General features: G+C 38.7%; 1 protein-coding gene across 1 annotated transcript in view; it reads left to right on the top strand.

The window, feature by feature from the left end:
• The window catches only part of STX7 (syntaxin 7), a 58,649-nt gene that overhangs the window by 24,358 nt on the left and 9,260 nt on the right, over nucleotides 1–25,031 (top strand). The window contains exons 3-8 of the mRNA XM_006074790.4: nucleotides 17,671–17,740; nucleotides 20,173–20,266; nucleotides 20,958–21,095; nucleotides 22,079–22,131; nucleotides 22,679–22,775; nucleotides 24,144–24,216. Coding sequence (XP_006074852.1) covers nucleotides 17,671–17,740; nucleotides 20,173–20,266; nucleotides 20,958–21,095; nucleotides 22,079–22,131; nucleotides 22,679–22,775; nucleotides 24,144–24,216 — 525 coding nt within the window. The remainder of the gene's footprint in view (nucleotides 1–17,670; nucleotides 17,741–20,172; nucleotides 20,267–20,957; nucleotides 21,096–22,078; nucleotides 22,132–22,678; nucleotides 22,776–24,143; nucleotides 24,217–25,031) is intronic.

Consider the following 25,031-nt stretch of genomic DNA (forward strand, 5'->3'; position numbering starts at 1 on the left):
TCCTGAATATTCATTGGAAGGACTGATGCTGATGCTAAAGCTCCAATATTTTGGCCACCTGATGCAAAGAACTGACTCATTAGATGCTGGAAACGATTGATGGCGGGAGGAGAAGGGGATGACAGAGGATGAGATAGTTGGATGGCATCACCGACTCGATGGACATGAGTTTGAGCAAGCTCTGGGAGTTGGTGATGGACAGGGGAGCTTGGCATGCTGCCATCCATGGGGTCTCAAAGAGTCGGACACGATTGAGTGACTGAACTGAACTGAAGTGTCAAGTGGAAGAGGATCTCCTTTCCTTTTGTATGATATTAAGGAGAGTAATTAGGAGTTGAGTAGAAGGAATTACAGTGATTATGAGTGGTCCTTCCTGCAAGGTTTTCTGAGGTTGCCATGGACTGGTACAAGTTACTCATTCATCCAGGTGTTTGAGCGTACATCAAAGATATTTGACAAGTATCTTAATTTATTCATTATTTTTTTTTTTTTTTTACCTTCCTCTCTTGTAAGCTGTGTCAAGTTCCTTGTTATGGACTAAATTGTGTTCCCCTATTCATTTGTTGAAGTCCTAATCTGCAGTGTGACTGAATTTGAAGATAGGGCCTTTGGAAAGGTAATTAAGGTTAAAATAGGTCATAAGGGTGGTTTCCTAATTCCGTGTGACTGTTGTCCATATGTGAAGGGGAGAAACACCAGGGATGCTCAGGCACAGAGAGAAGGCCACATGAGGATATAGCATGAAGAAGGCCATGTGCAAGCCAAGAAGAAGCCTCAGGAAAAGCCCGCCCCACTGGCACCTTGACCATAGGCTTCCAGCCTCCATCCAGAACTGCGAGAAAATAAAATTCTGTTGTTTTAAGCCGCCACTCTATGGTATTTTGTTATGGCAGCCCTCGCAAACTAAACACTGCCCTGCATTCCTTGGCATATTGCACTGGGATTTAAAGTAACAGGAAACCCAGATAATGCTGAAGTTGGCTTTTGAATCCCAAGATTCTACACTTTGTTGTAATGTATTGTATTTTTAAAGTAATGCGGGTTAGTGTGCTTTAGGCAGGTATTGATATAGAATGAGAGAAGAGATATTTATATTAACTTCTTTGATTTTTATGAAAAACTCAAGATTCTGAAAGATGTTTTCATTTACTGAATAGCTCATTAGGAAGAGTAATTCATGGATAATATAGAAATACCTTTATTAAATAGTCCTTTGTTATAAGATTACTTCTGTTTGAAGTGATTACTGATAATGACCATAATGATAAGCCAACACTGACAGAGTGACATTAGTTGATTTTTCAGCTCTTATCTACCAAAATCCCTAACTCAGGCTTTTACTCTGGGTAGAACTAGACTTTTGAGCATGTAAATAAATGGAACTTGGATACACAGATAAGAGAATGTTCTCATCTAGGTATCATTACACTGGGTATTTTCTTTATATAGAACTCGGAAGGATTCATTTGTAAAAACAGCATGAATGGTAAGTTCCCCCAGTGTTAAACTTATAATCTTAGGATAAAGTCTGCATTAACAGAGGTTTGGTAAGTGCTGTATGGCACAGTTATGTACTAGAGGACGCACAGTGTTGGGCTCAACTAGAGTTTTGGATTTGTTGAGTGGTGAAGATGAGCGGAGGGAGGGACTCAAGGACACAAGCAGGGGAGTAGAAGATGATGATGTTTAGGCTGGCTGTGGAGTGCAAGTTGGGTCAGGAGGCCAGTGAACCGAGGGGGTGGGGGAGGTTGTGTGAGGGAAAGTGGCAAAGAGGCAGGACCGAAGGGCCCTAGGTCCTGGGAGTTGTCAGAGGCTTGTTGGGATCAGGGTACCAGTCAGAGAGTGCTAGGCATACAGGAGGTGGTGATTTGTAAGTAGTGTCTATGAAACTAAGGTTATGGAACAGTTAACGGTTGTTGGTAATAAGAAGGCATTTGGTTAGATCTTGGAGTGTGTGATTTTGAGAGGATGGAGGATAAGCTCATTTGGAAAGAAACATACAAAGAACTGGGGCTTCTCTGTGGCTCAGCTGATAAAGAATCTGCCTGCAATGAGGGAGACCTGGGTTCGATGCCTCAGTTGGGAAGATCCCCTGGAAAAGGGAAAGGCTACCCACTCCAGTATTCTGGCCTAGAGAATTTCATGGACTATATAGTTCATGGGATTGCAAGGAGTCGGACACAACTGAGCAACTTTCACTTTCATACAAAGAACTGAGGCCAGGATTGTTGTTCAGTCCCTCAGTCGTGTCTGACTCTTTGCGACCCCATGGACTTCAGCCTGCCAGGCCAGGATGGTGGCAGGGTTATCAGCATGGGTACTGAGATCACCAGGAGCTGAGAGAGAGGAGTCGAGAGTGATGGTGAACCTGTAGCTAAAACCATCAGAAAGTCTGGAGTGTGACCTGAACAACCCAGAGTGACACCCACTGTCTCTGGGGCTCTTGCTTTCTGTGCATCTATCCTGACCTGTCATTTTTCATTCATTGCAGAAAAGAATTCTAAATTCTTTTTCTTCCCTAAGTTCCTCTAGTTTCTGCTTCGTTGGTGCCTATTATCTGGCCCTCTTGCCTAGGAGCTCTTTTGTGATCTTCCTTTAAAATTGCAGTTGCTTCACTGAGTTAAAAAAAAAAAAAATTCAGTGCTATTTTGGGTTATAATTTTCACCTTATCCACTTCTGTGGTTGCATTTTTTTTTCCTACTGTGTTTTCCTCATAGGGAGTTTTGCTGTTCTTTTCCACAGTTTTTTATAGTCTTCTGCATGGTTGCTATATCTGTTCTTTCTGTTGTTATTCAGTGGAGTGAGTGTGCTTTTCCTGGCTGTGAAGGGAGAGGGAGGAGTCAGACTCTACTCTAGGGCCCCTTCCTCTCTGTGCTGCCCTGAGGCACTGTTTCTTTCCCCCTCTGCCTCTCAGAACCTAGCCGGGTGTAGGAGGGCTTTCTCCTCCAGCCATGGTGTCCCCCCATCACTCCACTGACTCCCCAGTGTTCAGCTGCTTCTTTCTAAGGTGTCCCTTTCCTCTTAGAGAAAGGTGACACTTTAAGAGATGGGTAGCCTGGGGGCCCGAGTGTGGTCCCAGCCTCCGGTTTCCACCTCCCCCAGCAGAGCCGCCCCCGTTCCTTCTCAGCACTGCTCCTGGACCCCACCTTGGGGTGCAGTCACCGTCTTCTGCTGGTGGATACTTGCTGGTGACATTTGGAGCTCTGCCTCCCCTGTTCTCATCTGCAACACCCCCTCACTCCCTGTCCATACACGTGGCTTCTCACCCAGGATCTGCTCTTATCTGTTCCTTTTGGCCACACGTACATATTTTTGAGGATTTTTTTTGTTGTCTTGGTTTCTCTGAAAATATAACTTGTGTAGGTTTTCTTCCCCCCACCCCCACTCTGTTCTTTATGGCTTGGGGAGGGAAGAAGAGGCAATAACATGTGAGTAGCAGGGTATTGCAACTAAAACTGATCAGGAATTCAGACTGAGGTTAACAGTTGAGGAAGCACAGTCATATAAGCTGGAGGGGGATTCCTCACATGCCTAATACTGCAGCTGCTTTTGGAGCAGGGGGAGGCCATCAGCAGATGACAGGAAGGAAGCTCTTCCAAGAGGTGAGGTGGGCTGAGTAGGGGTCAGGAGGGCTGGAAAACCGGAAGGAGTAAGGCTTCCCCGCTGGCAAGCCGCCCTGTGTTAGCTGTGTACACAGACCACCCTCTCAAGGGGCCGCGTCTTACTCTGGGCCTCTGTTAACTCCTGATTCAAGACTCATTCTGACTACGTCGGCTGGGCAGGCCCATGTGACAAGATGTTAGGTCTGAACGTCTTTGCTAACTCAGAGCTTGCAGTATTCTGGCCACCTTCGAATTCCAAAGTACTGTTTAGATACAGTTTGCAAATGACTCGCTTTTGTACTTTGTTCATTTTTAAGAACCATGACTTCAGATTTAACTTTTTGTTAGTCTACAGAAGCTTTAAACTGCCCGAAACTGCAACTTTGTTACACTGTGTGCCTTTCTTGAAATATCTGGGAAGAAAACCAATGAGGAATTTAAAATTAAATGTGTTCTAGATGAGAAACTGCTTCGTGGAAGCAGGACTTGCCTGCGGGTGTTGGAGTGCCAGGAGGGCGAGCACAGTAAACCAGAGGGGTTGGCCCCGGCCGCACCGGCTTCACCTGCAGCTTCTCAGCTCAAGACTCATTCTTTAGAAGATCCTTCATTTTCCTCCCCACCATGCACATCAGTTCTTTCATGAAGAAGATAAGCTCCCTGTTCAGGTCACAAGACAACATATTGGGGGAAAAAGCCCATAATTATTTCAGTAATTTTCTTTCAGATTTTCTAACGAGTTTTTCTACTTACCATATGCTTTTTAGAATTACAGTATACTTTTCTTGGTTTTTCCTGATATAAGAAAATAAACCTAGGTCACTTGATTTTTTTTTTTTCTTCAAACCTTTTTGTGTTCAGACTTATTTTCAACCAGCTGATGCAGGTATTTTTTCATGGTGCATTATCTTATGCACCTTGTACTGAGTAATGATTAGCCCAACCTAATGATTCTAACTCTGATTATCGTAGTTACCAGTAATAGCATCTTGTGTTCTTTTATTAGGTTGGTACAAAAGTAATGCAGTTTCAGACAGTGAATTTTAATCGTTATCTGTTCAGTTCAGTCACTTAGTCATGTCCAACTCTTTGTGACCCCATAGACTACAGCATGTCAGGCTTCCCTGGCCATCACCAACTCCCGAAGCTTACTCAAACTCATGTCCATCGAGTCGGTGATGCCATCCAACCATCTCATCCTCTGTCATCCCCTTCTCCTCCTGCCCTCAATCTTTCCCAGCATCAGGGTCTTTTCCAGTGAGTCAGTTCTTTGCATCAGGTGGCCAAAGTATTGGAGTTTAAGCCTCAGCTTCAGTCCTTCCAATGAATATTCAGGACTGATTTCCTTTAGGATTGACTGGTTGGATCTCCTTGCAGTTATAACTAGGCTCAAACACATCTGTATTAATCAGAATAAGAACCATTACAATCAACCCATTCTTGCTTATTTGAGAAATAAGTTTGTGTATTCCTGTGGCATAAAAATTTGTGCTTCAAGTTTCAGCAAACTTCTGGAAAGCGTTTTCTGCATCCTGCTGGTTGTGAAAGCATTTTCCCTGCAAAAAGTTGTTGAGATGCCTGAAGAATTGGTAGTCTGTTGACGAGAGAGGTCAGGTGAATGTGGCAGATGAGGCAAAACCTCGTAGCCCAATTCGTTCAACTTTTGAAATGTCGGTTGTGCAATGTGTGGTCGGACGTTGTTGTGGACCCTTTCGTGGACCAGTGCTGGCTGAAAGTGTTGCATCTTTCAGTGCATCTCATCGATCTGCTGAGAACACTTCTCAGAGGTAATGGTTTCACCAGGTTTAAGAAAGCTATAGTGGATCAGCCGGGCAGCAGACCACCAAACAATGACCATGACCTTTTTTTTGGTACAAGTTTGGCTTTGGGAAGTTTTTTGGAGCTTCTTCTCAGTCCAGTTACTTAGCTGGTCATCACTGGCTGTTGTGTAAAATCCATTTTTTTGCCACACCTCACAATCAGGTTGAGAAATGGTTCATTGTTGAGTAGAATAAGAGAAGACAAAACTTCAAAATGATGATTTCTTTGATTTGCAGTCAGCTTATGAGGAACCCACTTATAGAGCTTCTTCACCTTTTCAGTTTGCTTTGAATGCCAAATGACTGTGGAATGTAGATGCTGAGTTCTTCTGCAACTTCTCATGTAGTTGTAAGAGCATCACCTTTGATGATTGCTCTTAATTGGTTATTGTCAACTTCCGATGGCTGGCTCATATTCAAGGCTTTCGTCTCCTTTGCAAAACTTCCCTAACCACTACTGCACTGGACGTTCATTAGCAGTTCACGGGCCAGATTGTTGATGTTGCAAGTTGTCTCCACTGCTTTACAACCCATTTTGAACTTGAATTAAAAAATTGCTTGAATTTGCTCTTAGTCTTTGAGATGATTGAATAACATCACCGACTCAATGGACATGAGTTTGAGTAAACTCTGGGAGTTGGTGATGGACAGGGAGGCCTGGCGTGCTGCAGTTCATGGGGTCTCAAAGAGTTGGACGTGACTGAACTGAACTGAAAAATAAATATAAACAGCAGGTAATGCATTAGCAAAAAAGCACAAAGCAAGAAATGTCCATTAAAATGATATATAACATAACCACATTTATTTAAGAATGTATTCCAATATCAAACAGCAAAGTTCAACAGTGCAAAACTACAATTACTTTTGCACCAACCGAATAGAAATTTATGCCATTTTGCAATGTTTTTATATATACCATCTTCTATAATATTGATGCTTAAAAGCACCCTTTAAAATAGATGGTTTGATAGATGAAGAAAGCCTGGAGGCTAATACAGAGTTTGCTTTTATTTAGAGTTTGTTTAGTATTTAGTAGGGTTTTTTCCTATTAATAGTTCAGTTTCTCACTTGTATGTAACTGCTAGACATGGTTACTGTCAGGTAATAGCTGACTTCCTTCCTAATTGGGGGTTATAACTATCTTGTCTTGATTTATATTTATCATTATCTCTACAATTCTCATAACTTTATCAGAGTTTATTAGATTTCAGTACCCTCCTACAGCATGTTTCACATTAGTTAATGTATGTTAATAAGAATATTCTTATTCTTCATTTTGTTGTAAGAACATCACCTTCAATGATTGCTCCTAATTGGTCATTGTCAACTTCCAATAGCTGGCCACTGTGCTCATCTATGACTTCCAGAAGAAAAACATTAAGTCTCTTCATACTATTCTCTCTCATTTAGTAAGCTCTTTCTGTTTCCAGTACAAAGCCCTTACGTACATTGCCCCGAGTTTTCCCTCCACTTGACTATGAGGCAGTTATAGCTTGGAGAGATGAGATCACTTGCCCAAGGTCAGCAGCCAGGAACGAGTGAGGTCAGGTTTCCAAATCAAGCTGTCTGGCTCCCAGACTGCTTGCTGATCAGTGTTAAACTCGTCTTCCTCTGTGTGATGTTGGTGAGACTTGAGTCAGAATCTCTAAACCACTTGCCCACGTGTTTTAATAACCGTTATTTTTTTTTTCCACAATTGACAGTTTCAGCTGAGTTATTTCCGATTGAGCAACAGAGCTCTTTTGTGTTAAAAGAGCAGGTGGTTGTATTCTGTTCTCCGTTATTTGGAGACATTTCTTTGAAGGTGGTCTGTGTGCCTTTTGGGGCTAACTCAGGGTGTCCCCAAAGCCTGGCCACTCTCACTGGTCAGACAGTGTCCTCCCTGGTCCCCTGGGAGTTCTGACAGGTGGTGTCAGTGCACAGCCTCTGATAGCAGGCCTGTAGTTGTACTCACAGGAAAAAAAAACCTTTTGCTATGAAGCAGGTTTTTCCTTAGGTCATCCGCTAGATGGCAGCAGACTCTTACGGAACACAGTGTGTGTTTGGTACAGAAAAGAATGAAGAGGCAGAAAGGGCATGGTTTGAGTTTTGTATAAATAATAATGCACTTTTCCTGGATGTGTAGGAAATGGTGTTCTCCTTATGTTATGAAAAGTGTAATATACTTTAATGTTACCTCTCTAGTAGTAATAGTGCAAAGAGTTGTAGATTGTGAATAATGCAAAAATAATTTGTTCGTTGTATTCTTGTAGTGGTGCATCTTGATTTAATCCTATCTCAGTGTATTAGGTGAGTTTTTCTTCAAGTAACTGTTTATGGCTATGGAAAGAATTAATTCCTTAATTTTCATGTTTCACAAGGGTTTTTTTTTTCCTTTCAAATTAGACATTTGCCAGTAAAAATGAATATGACTACTTCAAAAATTCACAATACCCCTGGCAAGGTAATGAAATGAAATCTACTAGACACGACTTGGGAGAAGCTAGGAATGATTATCAGTTATTTTAGATCACTATCCTGTTTGTTACCTACCTAGAAACCTCTTTTTTGTCTCTCTGTCTCTAAACCAATTTTTTTGTAAAGAGTTTTGAACATGTCAACATGAGTAAGGCAAAACATCATATGACCCACCATCCTAAAATGAGGAGATAGTCAGAAACTGTAGAGTAATAAAATAGATTGGTAACGATACATCAGTTACTCTGCAAAAATGTTCATCCAATAAAATGAAAAAGTAACCATAATTGTTTCTAAATTAATGTGAGAAGAGCAGCAGTTAAAAATAATAACTGACACACACCAGCACCTTTAATGTACCGGTATCATTTTGCCGTTGTTCAGTCTCTCAGTCATGTCCGACTTTTTGTGACCCATGGACTGCACCTCGTCAGGTTTCCCCGTCCTTCACCATCTCCTGGAGCTTGCTCAAACTCATGTCCATTGAGTCGGTGATGCCATCCAACCATCTCATCCTCTGCTGTCCCCTTCTTCTCCTGCCTTCAATCTTTCCCAGAATCAGGGTCTTTTCCGATGAGTCAGTTCTTCGCATCAGGTGGCCAAAGTATTGGAGTTTCAGCTTCAGCATCAGTCCTTCCAATGAATATTCAGGACTGATTTCCTTTAGGATGAACTGGTTGGATCTCCTTGCAGTCCAAGGGACTCTCAAGAGTCTTCTCCAACACCGCAGTTCAAAAGCATCAGTTCTCCAGCATTTACTCTTCTTTACAGTCCAACTCTAACATCATGATTACTGGAAAAACCATAGCTTTGACTATATGGACGTCTGTTGGCAAAGTAATGTCTCTGCTCTTTAATATGCTGTCCAGGTTTGTCATAGTTTTTCTTCCAAGGACCAAGCGTCTTTTAATTTCATGGCTGCAGTCACCATCTGCAGTGATTTTGGAGCCCCAAGAAGATAAAGTCTGTCCATATCTATTTGCATGAAGTGATGGGACTAGATGCCATGATCTTAGTTTTTTGAATGTTGAGTTTTAAGCTGGCTTTTTCAGTCTCCTCTTTCACCTTCATCAAGAGGCTCTTTAGTTCCTCTTTGCTTTCTGCCAGAGGGTGGCGTATTCTTTCTGAAAATTGCAGAAGTTCAACTTCTTATACATGAGTGCTCAGTGGAAGACTTGCAGCACTGCTCAATTTTGTGTGAAACAGACTTAGTAACATAGTGTGTACTTATTACACTCAAGTACCATGCTGAACTCAGTTATTATTACAAAGTTTTAGTAGTTTTTACTAATTTAGGACAAGGATCTGCCTATTTTTACTATAAATGGCCAAATAGTAAACATTTTAGGCTTTGCAACACACATACGGTCTCTTGTGTATTCATCATAGTTGTTTTGGTTTTTGTTAACCTTTTCAAAATGTAACAACCATTCTTAGCTGGAGGGCTGTATCAAAGGAGGCTGAAAGCCCCCACAGGCCATATATGCCTGACACTGATGTAAGAGGGTGATGCTGGTCTTATGTAATGTGATGTCTATGGAATCTTGCTCATACGGCCTGAAGAAAGGACAGGTGTTTATTTCCTCATCAGCTTCAGCAGGGCAGAAGGCTCCTTGTGGTCCATGGGAGGCCTTGAAATGTGCTTGGAACACCACTTGAAACACCAGAGCGTCTCAGCTCAACACCTTCAATTTTGCACACTTATTTTTCTTTTCTTTGCTTTGGCAGCTATCATACCTGGATTATGAAATAATCTTTTTTAAAAGTCTTTTACTCTTAGCCCTTTTAGCGCTCTGAAAAATACTGTTTTAGAGACTAAGACGTCTACATTCTAATCCTAACTCTTCTACTTAAAAATAGCCATAGTTTCTTGAACAAATCAGTTATTCTGTCTGGTTTTCAACTTCATGTGTATAATAAAATTGAACTAATACCATATAATGTTTCTCCTAAATTTGATTCAGTAATTTCAGATGTGTGTTTCCATAGGCTCTTCATCACCTGATCAGATGATACCTTCACTTGTTCCTCAAGTTTGTGTGCTTAGTCACTCAGTTGTGTCTGACTCTTTGCAACCCCACAGACTGTAGCTTGCCAGGCTCCTCTGCCTATGGAATTTTCCAGACAAGAATAGTGGAGCCTGTTTCCATTTTCTCCTCCAGGAGATCTTTCCCACCCAGGGATCAAACCTGCATTTCATGCGTCTCCTGCATTGGCAGGTGAATCCTTCACCAATGTAGCACCTAGGAAGCCTGCTCCTCAAGTTTAAAGCTGTACAGATTAAAGAAGCAGGAATGATTGTTGATGTCCAGAAATCCTGGTAGATAGTAGGTACCCAGACCATGTTGAATGAATAAATAATAAAGGGACATACCTACCTCTCTTAACTTTTTTCTTATATATGCCTTGTGTTTTAGAAACACACAAGACTTATTATATAAGATTCTGTCTTTCTGATGCTGTTTTGTGGCTCAGTTTAAAAATATTCATTGAGTGTCAAGAGACACTGGTAATGAGATCTGATAATGAACAGTGAATGCCTAGTTCTCTCCTTTAGGAGTTTATTTACCCTTGTGGTTGGGGGAACCAGTTGATAATCTGAACATCAAGTTATGTCTTAAGTATGATATCGAGGTTCGAATCTCCAAAGTAAAGTGTCTGGTATCTTGCACTTCAAAAATAATACAAATGCCTCCTCCATTAAGGCTTTTTGGATTGTCCTTCAGTAGAATGCCTATACATAGGTCCTTGTTTGAAGCATTATGAGAGCATTTATACTATGTATTGATACTTTTTTCCCTCCTTTTCTAGATTGCATACTGCTTGAGTGTAGGAAGCCTTGTTTTACATTTGCATTCATGAAAAACATCGAGCACTGAGTTACTTAAATGCACTCTATTAGGCAAAGCTGAATGGTTGCCTTTCTAAGAAACTTCATTTTATGAGATATTATGTTATTCAGATTATTGTTTTAGAGTGAAAAGAAAGTTGTCAGCTAAAGCATTTGACTTGTAAGCAACTTTGGTATTGATGGAACCTCAATAGCATTAAGTCAGTCTAGATTTAAGTATAAGTAGCTAAGCTAGTTTTCGGAGAAGGCAATGGCACCCCACTCCAGTACTCTTGCCTGGAAAATCCCTTGGGCGGAGGAGCCTGGTAGGCTGCAGTCCATGGGGTCGCTAAGAGTCGGACACGACTGAACGACTTCACTTTCACTTTTCACTTTCATGCATTGGAGAAGGAAATGGCAACCCACTCCAGTGTTCTTGCCTGGAGAATCCCAGGGATGGTGGAGCCTGGTGGGCTGCTGTCTATGGGGTTGCACAGAGTTGGACACGACTGAAGTGACTTAGCAGCAAGCTAGTCTTATGAGTCTGGTCTTTCTTTTCTTGTGATTGTTGCTGGGACTCTGTCATTGTTAATCACCTGCATTACTCATAATGGAGGTCAGTAATGCTCAAGGACTCAGAATGGTTTTGTGACTGAACTGTTCAGTTTGTTCCCCCTAAGGACTGGTTCTGTAATGATACTTCCCAGTAGTGATATTATAAACCAAGAAGATCCAATGTCATAAGAATTTGGGGTATCAGATGGCCAAAAATATCCATTATAATTCATCTCTTTTGTTTTCTATAATGAACAGATTTCTCCTTTTTTTTTTTTTTTCATATTTAAGCTTGAAAAAATTAAAGAGCCCCATTTAGCATGGTGCTGCTATTGCTCATACAACCCGAACTCCTCTCCCATCTCCACTGACAGGTAGAACCAAGACATGTCTATTTCCTGCTTCCAGTGCCAGGTCTGTTTGGTGATTTCCAGTCTATGCCTCCTCTGATTCAGCAAGATGGGGGGTCACAGTATTTCCTTAGTCTGTGGACCAGAGTTTCAGTGTAACTGCTAACAACATGCCCCTATAAAACAGTGGAGAATAGAGATAGGGAAGGAAACAAATAGTTAAAATATCTACATTACAGAGCAAGGAACAGAATATTGACATGTGCTGTAGTCTGCTGCTTAGTGGCTGGAAACAAGGCTGCGGTTTCTATTAATCCTTTTCTCCTGGATAGCTATTCCATGTTCCTTTTACCTTCTTTTTGTACCTCGGCTGTGGAGTAACCCAGACTTTCAAACCCGGATCCTTGTTGCTCCTGTTCACGTGTTAGGTCATACTAACTTTTCTGATTGAAGACGGCAGTATTAGCTAGTTCCTTCCAGCTCATTTCCCGAGGTTTGTTTACACGTCTCCCTCTGACCTTGCCCTGGGCACACTTTTACTTCCCCTTGATAATGGCCTCAGTGGACATTGTGCTACGCTGGCCCCAAGTGGCCCCATGTAGTCTCAGCTTCCACTCAGGTGGAGCCACGGTTACACTCCTTACTTGAATATTGTCTCTAAATCATTTCAAGGGATGGAAGAAAGTTTGCAAATGGGTAATTAGATGTAAATGTGAACTATTTCTCTTCACTTTCGCACTTTAGGTCCTAAATCTGAGTTTTCTTTGTGGATATGGGTGAAGCAGCATCAGAGAGTGGTGGGTCTTTGCGAGCATAAAGGTCCCGTGGGATCAAATTTCAGCTTCCCAAGATACTGTCTCTCAGGTGACACCATAATTGGGTCTTCAAGACGCCATTAGACATTCCAGAAATCCAGCAACTTCCAGATAAAGGAGTACTGGCAGACCAAGGAATTCTTGGTCTTTGGAAGCTCTATATATATATTTTTTTTTTTTTTTTTTTTTCTCTGTTAAATTGAGTATCTTGATCAGGAGCACTGGTGGGTAGAATGATTGTGATTGATACATGGATTCAGAAGCCGGTGGGATCATGGGGAGAGGGCAGTAGAAGAAGCAGTACAAAATCCATAGTGCTGCTATTTCAGTCAATATAAAATTCCACGTCCACTAAGATGGAAGGGCTCTAATCGTCTTGCCACTGGGTGACTGGCTCATAACCCCCAAGAATGGTGCCATATTGTATATTTACTTTTGATTGCTGTTGGCTGCAAACTGGTACATGACATTGTCAGTAATCATGTTAATCTGAGGAAGGGGAAGCCCATGTTGGCAAGCCTGTATGTAGTTTTTCATTCTTAAACCATTCCAGGTTGTTTATTCCATTGAACAAGTACTGCAGAAGTTGGAGTGAGAGGCAGGTTGACTAACATACAAAATCTAGAAAGAGATACATCAACAAGACAGTGAAAGTGTTTGTCATTCAGTCGTGCCTGACTCTTTGCAACCCCACAGACTGTAACCCACCAGGCTCCTCTGTCCTTGGAATTCTCTAGGTGAGAATACTGGAGTGGGTAGCCATGTCTTCCTCCAGGGGATCTTCCCAACCCAGGAGTTGAACCCAGGTCTCCTGCATTGCAGGCAGATTCTTTACTGTCTGAGCCACCAAGGAAGAACCTGTCAACAAGATAACATAACACCTAATATGTGGCAGGCAACTCAAGTCACTGGGTCACCTAGTATATCACTGTTTACTTTTTATCCAAGAATCAGTAGTAAGACTAGAACTATTCCTCAAAAGGGTAATATTGGCTTGACAAAGAACATCATTTTGCTCAATGAATCTAAGGGACTTCTGTTGTTTTTTCCCTAGTGGACCTTGCCACTAGTTTTATACAGAACCCTGAAATTCCACAGGTTCTGGAGTTACCATTGGATCAAGCAGGTCATTGAAGCCAAGTTGTAGAACTGCTTATGCCACCACTTGAACTAGCAGGATAGCCTTTTCTGTTGGGGAGTTGAAGCCAAGCCAGCAACCTTTTAGAGCATTCAGTAAAATGGATTGGAGCCACATAAAAGTCTCACTAAGCCATATTTTCCCATTTGTATTTGAAGCTGCAAAGAAAAGCAATTTGTCATTTACTCTGCAGGAATATATCAGTGATCCATATGGATCAATGGGCCAAGATTCTTCACTAAGGAAACAGGTTTCTGCATTAATTTATCTTCTGTCTGCTGGCATACTTGATCCTTCCAAGCACCTAAGAGAACATGTGGCTTCTCACTTTGCAGATTTTAAAAGCACATGTAAGTAGTGTATTGGACTTGTGTAGTGTCCTGTATGGAGAAGGCAATGGCACCCCACTCCAGTACTCTTGCCTGGAAAATCCCATGGACGGAGGAGCCTGGTGGGCTGCAGTCCATGAGGTCGCTAAGAGTCTGACACGACTGAGTGACTTCACTTTCACTTTTAACTTTTCACTTTCATGCATTGGAGAAGGAAATAGCAACCCACTCCAGTGTTCTTGCCTGGAGAATCCCAGGGATGGGGGAGCCTGGTGGGCTGCCCTCTGTGGGGTCGCATGGGGTCACATGGAGTCGGACGCGACTGGAGCGACTTAGGAGCAGCAGCAGCAGTGTCCTGTAGGAGGAAAGTCTCAATAATCTTGACACCTGACTTGTACAGTGATAAAGATGGTGTATAACGCTAAGATAAGACATTGAAGGCTTGCCACCCACCCCATCCAGCTGAAAGCATACTCCTCTTGTTTTCTGTTTTTTAGGATAGAGCAAAAAGTGTTTACCGTATCAGGTTTGTACAAGGTGCCAACAATTTTGATGATGTGTTCTAGCAAATAGATCACATTTTGAGGAGCATTACATTGGAGTCACCATTTAAAGAAGCCTCTGCTAGCCATCGTTACTATTGTTTGCCTTCCCCATCCTCTGGACAGGCCAGTCAAATGGGCGTAGGAGAGGCTTCACAGCTCTCAGCTCGTCAGGTCTTCCTGACATTTCTGTGCAGTGAACAAGAAGAGGTGTGGCTGATAGTCTTCTGTTTTGTTGAAATGTAGAGCCCCGGGGCTCCCATTTATGTCCTCCTTTGCACATGAGTCCTTTCTCAGGGAGAAAGGATGAAGACTGGGGTTGCTGAGTGTGTCTGTTTACAAAAAGCAGGGAAATAACCATTTGGTGAACTTAGGCTCCCTCCCACTGGGTCTATCAGAAGCATGTCTACTTAATTTCTTTTTAATGGCCAATTTTATATAGCGTTCATGCATTAAAATTATTTATCCTTTCTAGGATTGACACTTTTCAGTCTTTTTTTCTTTTTTTTTTTTTTTTTGCTATTCATGTTTTCAGTGAATATTGTTAAAGGTCCTGTTCCTGGCCTACTTTTGTACTGGCTTGTCTGACCTTTCCTCAGTTATTTATGATTTTTTTGACATGATGGATATTATTCCTCCCTATGTCTATACCTTTATGAAGACTTTGGCTTATGATTATATTATCATCTGCTTATTTTGCTTGACTTTTTCCAATCTGTTATATGAAAAGTTGATTGTCAGTGAAGTTGAACTTCTCATGTTTATTTGCTTCTCATTTTAAGATGATACCTTTTACCTTTTTTTATTGGACTATTTTTATATTTCCAACTTATAGGAGTTTTTTTCTATATTAAGAATATTAAACCCTTTACTCATCATATGCTGCAGGCATTTTCTCCCATATACACACACACATATGTTACTTGTATGGATTTGTAATAAAGATACATATTTTTCATATAGCATTTAAAATTTTTGTGTATTTGTTGCCAGTTTGGTAATATTTTCCTTCATAGTTCTTAGTTTTGTATTATAGTTGGTTAATATTTTGTACCTGTGCCAAAGTCATAAATAAGATTGTATAATAAGTACATTTTTATAGTTTTATGTAGCAGTTTAATAGTTTCAATTTTTAATCTTTAAATTATTAATTTTTTACAGATTTATTTTGCTTCATGAGATAACATTGAGTTCTGTTTTAACCCCCAAACGGTTGGTCAGTTTTCCTCATGTCATTTATTGAGCAGTCTTTTTTTCACTTCAGTTCAGTTCAGTCGCTCAGTCGTGTCCGACTCTTTGCGACCCCATGAATCGCAGCACACCAGGCCTCCCTGTCCATCACCAACTCCAGGAGTTCACTCAGACTCACGTCCATCGAGTCGGTGATGCCATTCAGCCATCTCATCCTCTGTCGTCCCCTTCTCCTCCTGCCCCCAATCCCTCCCAGCATCAGGGTCTTTTCCAGTGAGTCAACTCTTCGCATGAGGTTACCAAAGTACCATGGCCTTTTAAGAATCCTCTCGCAATAACGATAAATGCCTGCATCAGTTTGTCTTACCAGCACACTTTTTTCAAACGTGAAAGCTTTAAACCCCTATAAGGTAGCCTAGGAGAATCTGCTGAGGTTGAGAAGGAAATATATAACTTATTGTACAAAGCAGCCATAAGTTTAAAGCAGCAAAGTTTCTCACCTCACAAAAGAAAATGTCTATTACCCCCCAAAAAACAAAAAGAAATTCCTTTGTAACTATCTGAATGGTTAACAGTTGCTATATATTTCCTGTCCAGTATTTATATTTTCCATCTTTGACTTAAAAGCAATATTCATTACATCATCCTGAGTGAACAAAAGTAATCCTGTGTTTTGGAATACAATCATTCCCTTGATCCCATAAATAAACTGACTTTTTAAAAGCATTTAAGCTATATAAATAAACGACTTCTTTTAAATGAAAAAGAATGGGTGGGTTGGATCATTTTTCCCTAGTTCTTGGAAATGTGAAAGTGCTTTACTTTGAGATGGATTTTCAACTTCTCTCTGCTTGCCATTTTATTTGTGTACATAAATACATAAAACTAGAACCTTCCCCTTTGTAAAGAGCCTTTTTAAAAAATTACTCTTATTACAGTGGTAGACTTGTGAATGGTGAACTTAGCATGAAATATTTAAAACCTACAGAAGAGTAGAGGTATAGTACAGTGATCTTTTTATATACACTTTACCTGGGTTCACCAGTTGCTGACATCTTTCAATTCTTGTTTAGTCTTTCTCTCTCCAGATTCAATTCAAGTTTCTCTAGCTGTCTCTACAACTTTTTAAAAATAGTTTTTTTCCTGAATCAGAAGCAAGTCAAAAATTGTATACTGGGTGTTTTAGTATTTTATGTTTTTAATTTAGAAAGTATTTTGTGTTTTTAATTTAGAAAGCATTCCTGCTTTTATTTTTTTTTCCTTTTGTGACATTGATATTTTAAGAAATACAATCAGTTGTTTTGTAGATTATCACATAATCTAGATTGGTCTGATTTCTTTCTCATGATTGTGTGTGGTGTGTGCTCAGCTGCTCATAGATTCATTCCAGTTAAATATTTTGGCAAGAGAAACACATAGGTCATTTTGTGACTTTCTGGTTGCATCGTGTCAGGAGGCTCATAATGCTAGTTTGTACGATTGGTGATCGTAAATTTGGTCATTTGTTTCAAGCAACAGATTAATCTTCTATAAAGTTAGCCCAAGTTAATGACACGTATGTGATGATAATTTGAGGTCATGTGAGTATTCCCATGGGTTTAGCATCCTTTGATTCTTGTTTGAATTGCTTATTACATAGACAGTTGAAAAATGGTTATTCTAATTTTGTTATTCCTCCTTCATTTGTTAACTGTAATTCATTCACTTTATATCCCAGTGAATCATATTTTCCTAACAATTTTTGTGCCAGTAGCATTTGCATGTGCCATTGTACCAAATGTGCTGATGGAATAGGGAAGAAGATAATATTTTTGGGTCATAGTTACAGTTTCACATGTTAATGTACCCACACAATACATTGTCACTAATTAGATTTGAATAAACCATTGATTTTTTTTTTTCTCAACTAATATTTTCTATATTTATCTCTTTGTTTTTCCTGTCTTTTTCTAACTGTCCTATTGCTTGTGTTAATTTCTAGCTTAATTTCTAATGGCCTAACATTTGTAATAATTACTATACATTTACTTTCTATCATAATAGCTGCGGAAATACAGAGGACTCTGAATCAACTTGGAACACCTCAAGATTCACCTGAATTGAGGCAACAGCTGTAAGTATTTAGTTAAACATCAAAAAGAAAGTAAATAAAGAGGGAAAACCACCTATTGTTATGTTCATTTGATAGTGTGTAGTGTTATATTTATTGGAGCAAACAATGGTAAATTAATAAGGTTTTTCTGCTGCCTCATTTGTACTCAGACTTTGTGTAAGTTTTTCCCTGTCCAAAGTGGACAGCTCTTTTTCTTTATTTTAAAGATCTGGCTTTCTCTATCAAAGCAGAACTTCTTTGGTTACCTAATACTTTTTAATAGGTTGTTTTTGATGGCTTTAGAAAAACAGTACTCTAAGCTTCCCCCTATGTGAGTCACTTCTCATAGCTAACAATCCGTGTGATGATTTTTATTTATTTCGCTTAGATTTCATTGCACATCCAGTATGAACTATGCCCCCCAAAAATTTATCTTTACATCCTTAAATTTCAGAAAGCACTAGCCTCTGTTTAAAAAAGTAAAGATATAATCGAGTAATGTACTTACATATTTGAGTAAATTAATATGCTATAGAACAACAGCAACAATACTTTGTGGTGTTACAGATTTTACAGTGTGTTTTTACACCTTTTCTCATCTGAACCTTACAAAATCGCAGTGAGCTAGATAGATCAAAAGAACTATTTCCATTTTATTCATAAGGAAAACATTTCTGTTTGGGGTTTGATGGTTTGCCCAACATTATTCTAAACCTGAATCATTTTATATGTTAATTTAGCACTATTACCAGCTACAAATTTCAAGTAGTATATATGTAATAAATGAAATGCCAAACATTAGTTACAGAAGGAAAAGTTGCAAAAAGGAAGAAATTAAAAGATAGGTAATAATAATTCATATTTTTTGTGAAGTACAGTTTGAGGAATTTATAGTTGTCTTATAATTTATATTGCATTTTTCTGCAGTGGATAGATATCAGAGGGCTAAACATGTCCCAATCTAAATAATAAACCATAATTTATTAAAATAAAGTAGAACAGAAGCCATAATTCTTAATAGTTAACAATATTTTGCTAAGGTTAAGAGTGGAGATTCTGAATATGTAGACATCATTTAAGTCTTTTTATAATTTTAATTGTATTACTTTTCATAAAGATTTATAAAAGGTATATAAAGATAGGGCATTTGGTAAACATATATAAGTGTGGTATAATTCCTCATCAGTCAAATACAGATATCTATATACTAAAAGATATTATCATATGCTGCTGCTGCTGCTAAGTTGCTTCAGTCATGTCTGACTCATGTGTGACCCCCATAGATGGCAGCCCACCAGGCTCCCCCGTCCCTGGGATTCTCCAGGCAAGAACACTGGAGTGGGTTGCCATTGCCTTCTCCAATGCATGAAAGTGAAAAGTGAAAGTGAAGTCGCTCAGTCGTGTCCGACTCTTAGCGACCCCATGGACTACAGCCCACCAGGCTCCTCCATCCATGGGATTTTCCAAGCAGGAGTACTGGAATGGGTTGCCATTGCCTTCTCCGATACTATCATACAGTTTCTCATTACTTTAAAGGACCCAAAGTGTGACCAATACACAGGAAACTCAAACAGGGGCTCTGTATTAACCTAGAGGGATGGAATGGGGAGAGAGATGGGAGGGAGTTTCAAAAGGGAGGGGATATATGTATACCTATGGCTGATTCATGTTGAGGTTGACAGAAAACAGCAAAATTCTGTAAAACAATTATTCTTCAATAAAAAATAATTAAAAAAAAAAAAAGCAAAGCAAAAGGCAAATAAATAAATAAATAAAATGAGAGATAATATATATGAGAGGTACTGATGTTGTGACCTGTAAAACATCACATGAATACAAGCTTTTTTTAAATGTCAACTTCCTAAGTTATAGATCTTACTTCACTTTATAAGCTAGTTAGCAAGATAGAAACAGATAACTATATAATTTACCTCTTTCACTGTGTTCGGTTTTTTTTACAGAGAAGTGCTATCATTTTTTTTCCTATGGTTAACATAAATAATAGTAAATTTGTACTGTTATTCATTGTGACTTCTGCTCTTTTTTTTTTTTTTAACTAAAGTATCTATAGAATATAAATACTTAGGTAGAGAAATAAGAGAGGCTGGCTGTACCCTGAGAACTGGACAGTTTTAAGGCTCCCACATCCCCCAGATCTCAGACATCACACATTTTACAATCTCACATTGGCTTTAGTCATCTTTTCTAAATAGCTGCTGATATTGATTTTTCAAAGGTTGGTTGTCTCCATATGTGAGTAAAGTACCTTCCACATAGTATTTATTCAATATTTATAGAACCTGAGTACTTTGTTTTCATAGAGAAAATTTGAGCCAGTCTCTTAAAAAAGTGATTTCTCTAAAACTGTTCATCAGGATTGAATTGAATGGCAGAGTTATAGCTTCAAGAAATACCTTAGTTCTTTGACTGTGATGCGTGTTTTCTCACTTTAGCCAGCAGAAGCAGCAGTATACGAACCAGCTTGCCAAAGAAACAGATAAGTACATTAAAGAGTTTGGATCTCTGCCCACCACCCCCAGTGACCAGGTATGAAGCTTTAAGACACACTGTTGATGTACTGAATGTGAAAGGAATCAAATGCCTTGTAGGATCTTTGAACTGTTGTACTAGAAAGGAAATCAGGGGTGGAAAAATCTATTTGAGATTAGTTCAGAGAACACAAAACTGTATTTAATTGCCCAGGTAGTATCCTGTGGTTCAGTAAAGCAAAAATTATTTCCATGCAGTTGTCCTGACCCATAATTAAGTAAGTGCTCAGAAAATGCTTCCTGACTAATTGTTTCCTGGCCTTCCAGGACTGACTTCATGCAACATGCATGCTCATTCAAGATGTGAGGTTTCCTAGGGGCACATGTTTTTATTACCCTGCTTACTTAGTGGAAGTTATTACTTAGGTGAATCAAAGGTTTTATTTCCATTAAAATAAAGAAGAAGAGGAATTACTTTAAAAGCGTTGGCCTAGTTTTTAGGATGAAAACTTGAGGTGAAAAATCCAACATTATGGGCCTTTGCCTCAAGATAAATATGCACAGTGTTTGAACACATTATCAACTTGAGCAAAATGTTATTGAGTGTTAGTCAGTAAGGCTCTGTAATAGAGTGAGTGAAATTTTCAAAATTAAATAAAGAGCCAGCTACTAGCAAAGCAGCTTTTGCAAATTCTATAGAACTTCACAGCTTGATTCTAGCAGGTTTCTTTTCCCCACCTCTCCTCTAGCGTCAAAGGAAAATACAGAAGGATCGCTTAGTGGCTGAATTCACAGCATCGCTGACAAACTTTCAGAAGGTGCAGAGGCAGGCTGCGGAGAGAGAGAAAGAATTTGTTGCTCGAGTAAGAGCCAGCTCCAGAGTATCTGTAAGTATTTAAAGCAGCATTGTAAAAATGAACACGGTATTCCCCAGGGATTCTGTAAAAAAACTACATGGCATGTTTTTTGAGTCTTAAAGTCCTGTGAATATCTTGGAAATCGGTGTTGAATATTTATTTTCAGGAGTTTTCTGCTCAGTTTTTAAAAGGATGATAATTGCGTATTATTGGTGGCTCAGAGGGTAAAGCGTCTTTCTACAATGCGGGAGACCCGGGTTCAATCCCTGGGTCGGGAAGATCTCCTGGAGAAAGAAGTGGCAACCCACTCCAGTATTCTTGCCTGGAAAACCCCATGGACAGAGGAGCCTGGTAGACTACAGTCCATGGGGTCGCAAAGCGTTGGACACGACTGAGTGACTTCACTTGTCACTTGTGGTTATTCTATCCATGTCATGGAACAAAAGATTACAGATTATGTAAAAATACGGAAACGTTCTGTCAGAGAAGATTAGGAATCAAATCCTGATTTGCACCTGAGGCTGTTACTTTGTATTCCTGCTGGAGTAGAAGACTCTTTACTCCTGGGTTATATGAAGATGATTTGAAATGAGCAGAGTGAATATATTGTGTGAATATTGAAAATAAACTTATACCTGGAGAAGATAAATGGAAGGATAAGTTAGAGTGGAATTTTGATTTAATCTAATTTTAAATCTCCCTGGAAACTTCCATAAGTGTTTCCTTGTTCCTTAATGTAGAGATTCCAAAGCTACATTCTGTTTTAATCAAATAATATTCATTATTTGGCTCTTGAGAATATTTAATGAATTACTTCTATGTCAGCTTAGGGTATAGTTTTATTATTACTTAAAGTAATTGACTTGAAATATTAGAACAAGAACTTTTCTCTTTTCTTATACCTATACTCCAGTGTGTACATAAATCAGTTTAAATTATTATAAAGGAAAATATGAATGCTGTGTGCTTTTCCTTTGTGCCGTCTCAATCCATTCTGTTACTAAATTATTCAGGGTGGTTTTCCTGAGGAGAGCTCAAAAGAAAGGAATCTTGTATCCTGGGAAAGGTAAGACATATAAAACGGTATACAGAGTAAAAGATAATTTTTCATATTTGTTTTTTACATCATGGTCTTGGGCAAAATTAGTTTTCAGTATATTATATCATGATTCCTAAGTTATTTATAAATAGAAAACAATACCTTTGAAAAAATTTTTAAATAATTATTACAAAATATATAAAAATAGTCCAGTATAGTAATAATACTCTTTAGTTATTTATCCAGATAAATATTATTGACTTAATTTTTCATTAAGATTATTTTTGATATAGATTATTCCCATGTGTGAGGTTTAAGTCAACCAAGAAGAAATACTCACTTGCCAGATGTAATAGCTTCCGATAATTAAATAATAACTCTAAAAAAAATCATTGAAATGAAAATGAATAAAATTTGGTTAACATTTCTGTTATACTTTTAGAATTTAAGTCAGCAATTCTGTGACTTTGAAGCAAAAATGTTTTACTCAATAAGTATTTCTGTAATAAGAAGGAAGCCCCCTTGTTTCCATACTGGTTTTTCTTTTTTTTACATATTCCTTTCTTTTTAATAGCCAAACTCAGCCTCAAGCTCAGTTGCAGGATGAAGAAATTACAGAGGACGACCTGCGCCTTATTCAGGAGAGAGAGTCTTCTATCAGACAACTCGAAGTAAGCTTTACATTGTAGAATTGAACTGCCTCGCTTAGTGAGCTTCTCAAGATGCTTCAGTGATGCTGGGAGATGGGTCAAGAAAGAAAGCTAAATAAATATCAGTTCGGTGGCATTTCTCATATAAGTTAGAATCATTGCTTTTAAAAAGAGTAATTTCTTTAGAAATGGTACTAGGATGAGAAAATATACTTTGCTCCACTCCAAATTTTCTTTCTTTTTTTTTTTTTTTTTTAATTCTGTTAAGTCATCTCAAGGCACCTGAACATTGAGAAGAATATCAGTCTAGTGATAAAGTTCTGTTCAGAGAGTCCATTAATATTATGGATATTAATGAAATATTTAAAGCCCTTCTTCCAAGGGCTTTAAACGTATTTTATTTCCCTTTAGTACATGTAGGATATTGAAAAGGGCTAAAAGGTTTATAGCCTTAGTTCGTAGGGAACCTACCTGTTCCCTTGAAAGTGGCCTGATAATAGCCAACAGTAGCTACCATTTATTGATGGATTCCATCCACCAAGTACTATGTGATGAATTATTTGTGTTGTCTCATTTATTTTTCATAAAACTAACTTAACTGTGTCACTATCACTCCCCATTTTACAGATGAGAAAACTAAGTTCAGGATAAATGTGTAAATCGCCCCACTCTTCCTGAATAAAGTATTTACATATTACTCTTTAATCAGGCAAAATAATAGTTATATATTAAAGAAAATTAAATTTATAACTTATTTACCCATCAGTATTACATTGCATATTCAAGTTTATTAATTTGAGAATTTGAATTTACACCTCATGTTTTATTCTTTTAAAGTGTCAAATTGAGAGACTTCCCTGGTAGTCCAGTGGTTAAGAATCCACCTTCCAATGCAGGGAACGTAGGTTCAGTCTCTCGTCAGAGAACTAAGATCTCACATACTGTGAGGAAATTAAGCCCACTTGCCACAACAAAGACCCAGCACAGTCTTAAGTGTCAAATTGACATATAAATTTTTACTAGAATATTTTCAGTGTTTTTGAGGAAATACTGCTTGTGATAACAAGACTAATCAAATTGCATGGTGTAAATTCAATAATGCACCATCCTTCTCTATTACATAGATTGTTCATTTCCATTCCAAATCACTTGATATTTTTAACATTACAAACTTGTTTTAGAGAAATGGTTACTGTTAATTCAGAGTCTACTTACTTGGGATTGCCTATAGTCAAATAGTTTTCTCATATGCCCAAAATGTATGTTATTAAGTCCAGATGCATGCTCACCTAGGTATGAGTAGTGGTTTGGGTTTTGTAAAAATTTTCCCCCTTTGTGGATTGGGAACTGAATTTCTGATTACAATAATATGTACTTTTTTTCTCTTAGGCTGATATTATGGATATTAATGAAATATTTAAAGATTTGGGAATGATGATTCATGAGCAAGGAGATGTAATAGGTAAGCCCTACGTGTGAAGTGTCATGAGGTGGAAGCAGGCCACATGCAGTTTCCCTGTGTAACTTCTCAGAGTAACTTCCTCCTTTTCTCTCGTCGGGTCCTCCTGGAGTCAAAACCACCGTGTCTGCAACAGACAAAGCACCATCCTTGGCATTATCGAAAACAGATCTCATTTTTGGCTCCTACTGGTTGAAATGACCAATTTCATGTATTTAAGAAGTCCCAAATTTAATCAGGGTCTGCTGCTACTGACATCATGGAAGGTTCCATGTAACATCATCCTAGCTCATTCCCAGGACCTCTGGTTTCTGTCTTACCCCATTTTAATTCTCATCACACCAAGACTTTGGGGAAAATGTCTTTTCATAATGTGCACACTGTCCTCTCTTCTCAAGTAGAGGGAATAAGTAGCCATTTGCCTAAACATTCATTCTCATAACCTTTTTAGCATATTAATGTAGTAGTATTACTTAGTTACTGAGAATTTTTTTTTAATTCTTTTTTAAAAACTCTGTAAGACTTCCTTTAAATTTTAAATGTAATCGTAATTCATATAGGATATAATTATGAGCGTTGATCACGATTCTGATCTTCTTTATCATTTTTAAGTATGAAGATATTTGTGAGTATACTAAAGATATATTTAATATGTTTTCTGAATTTGGTGTAGTTTAAATACTTGGACCTATAGTTCAATTATTATTTTTCTATTCTTACCCTCTTCTGTAGTCCCAGTAGATCACAGGGTAAAACTTAAGAAACCATTCATTCATCCAATAAATATTTATTGAGTGCCGACTACATTCAGGCATAAA

This window comes from Bubalus bubalis, chromosome 10 (assembly GCF_019923935.1).
Source record: "Bubalus bubalis isolate 160015118507 breed Murrah chromosome 10, NDDB_SH_1, whole genome shotgun sequence".
NCBI lineage: Eukaryota > Metazoa > Chordata > Mammalia > Artiodactyla > Bovidae > Bubalus > Bubalus bubalis.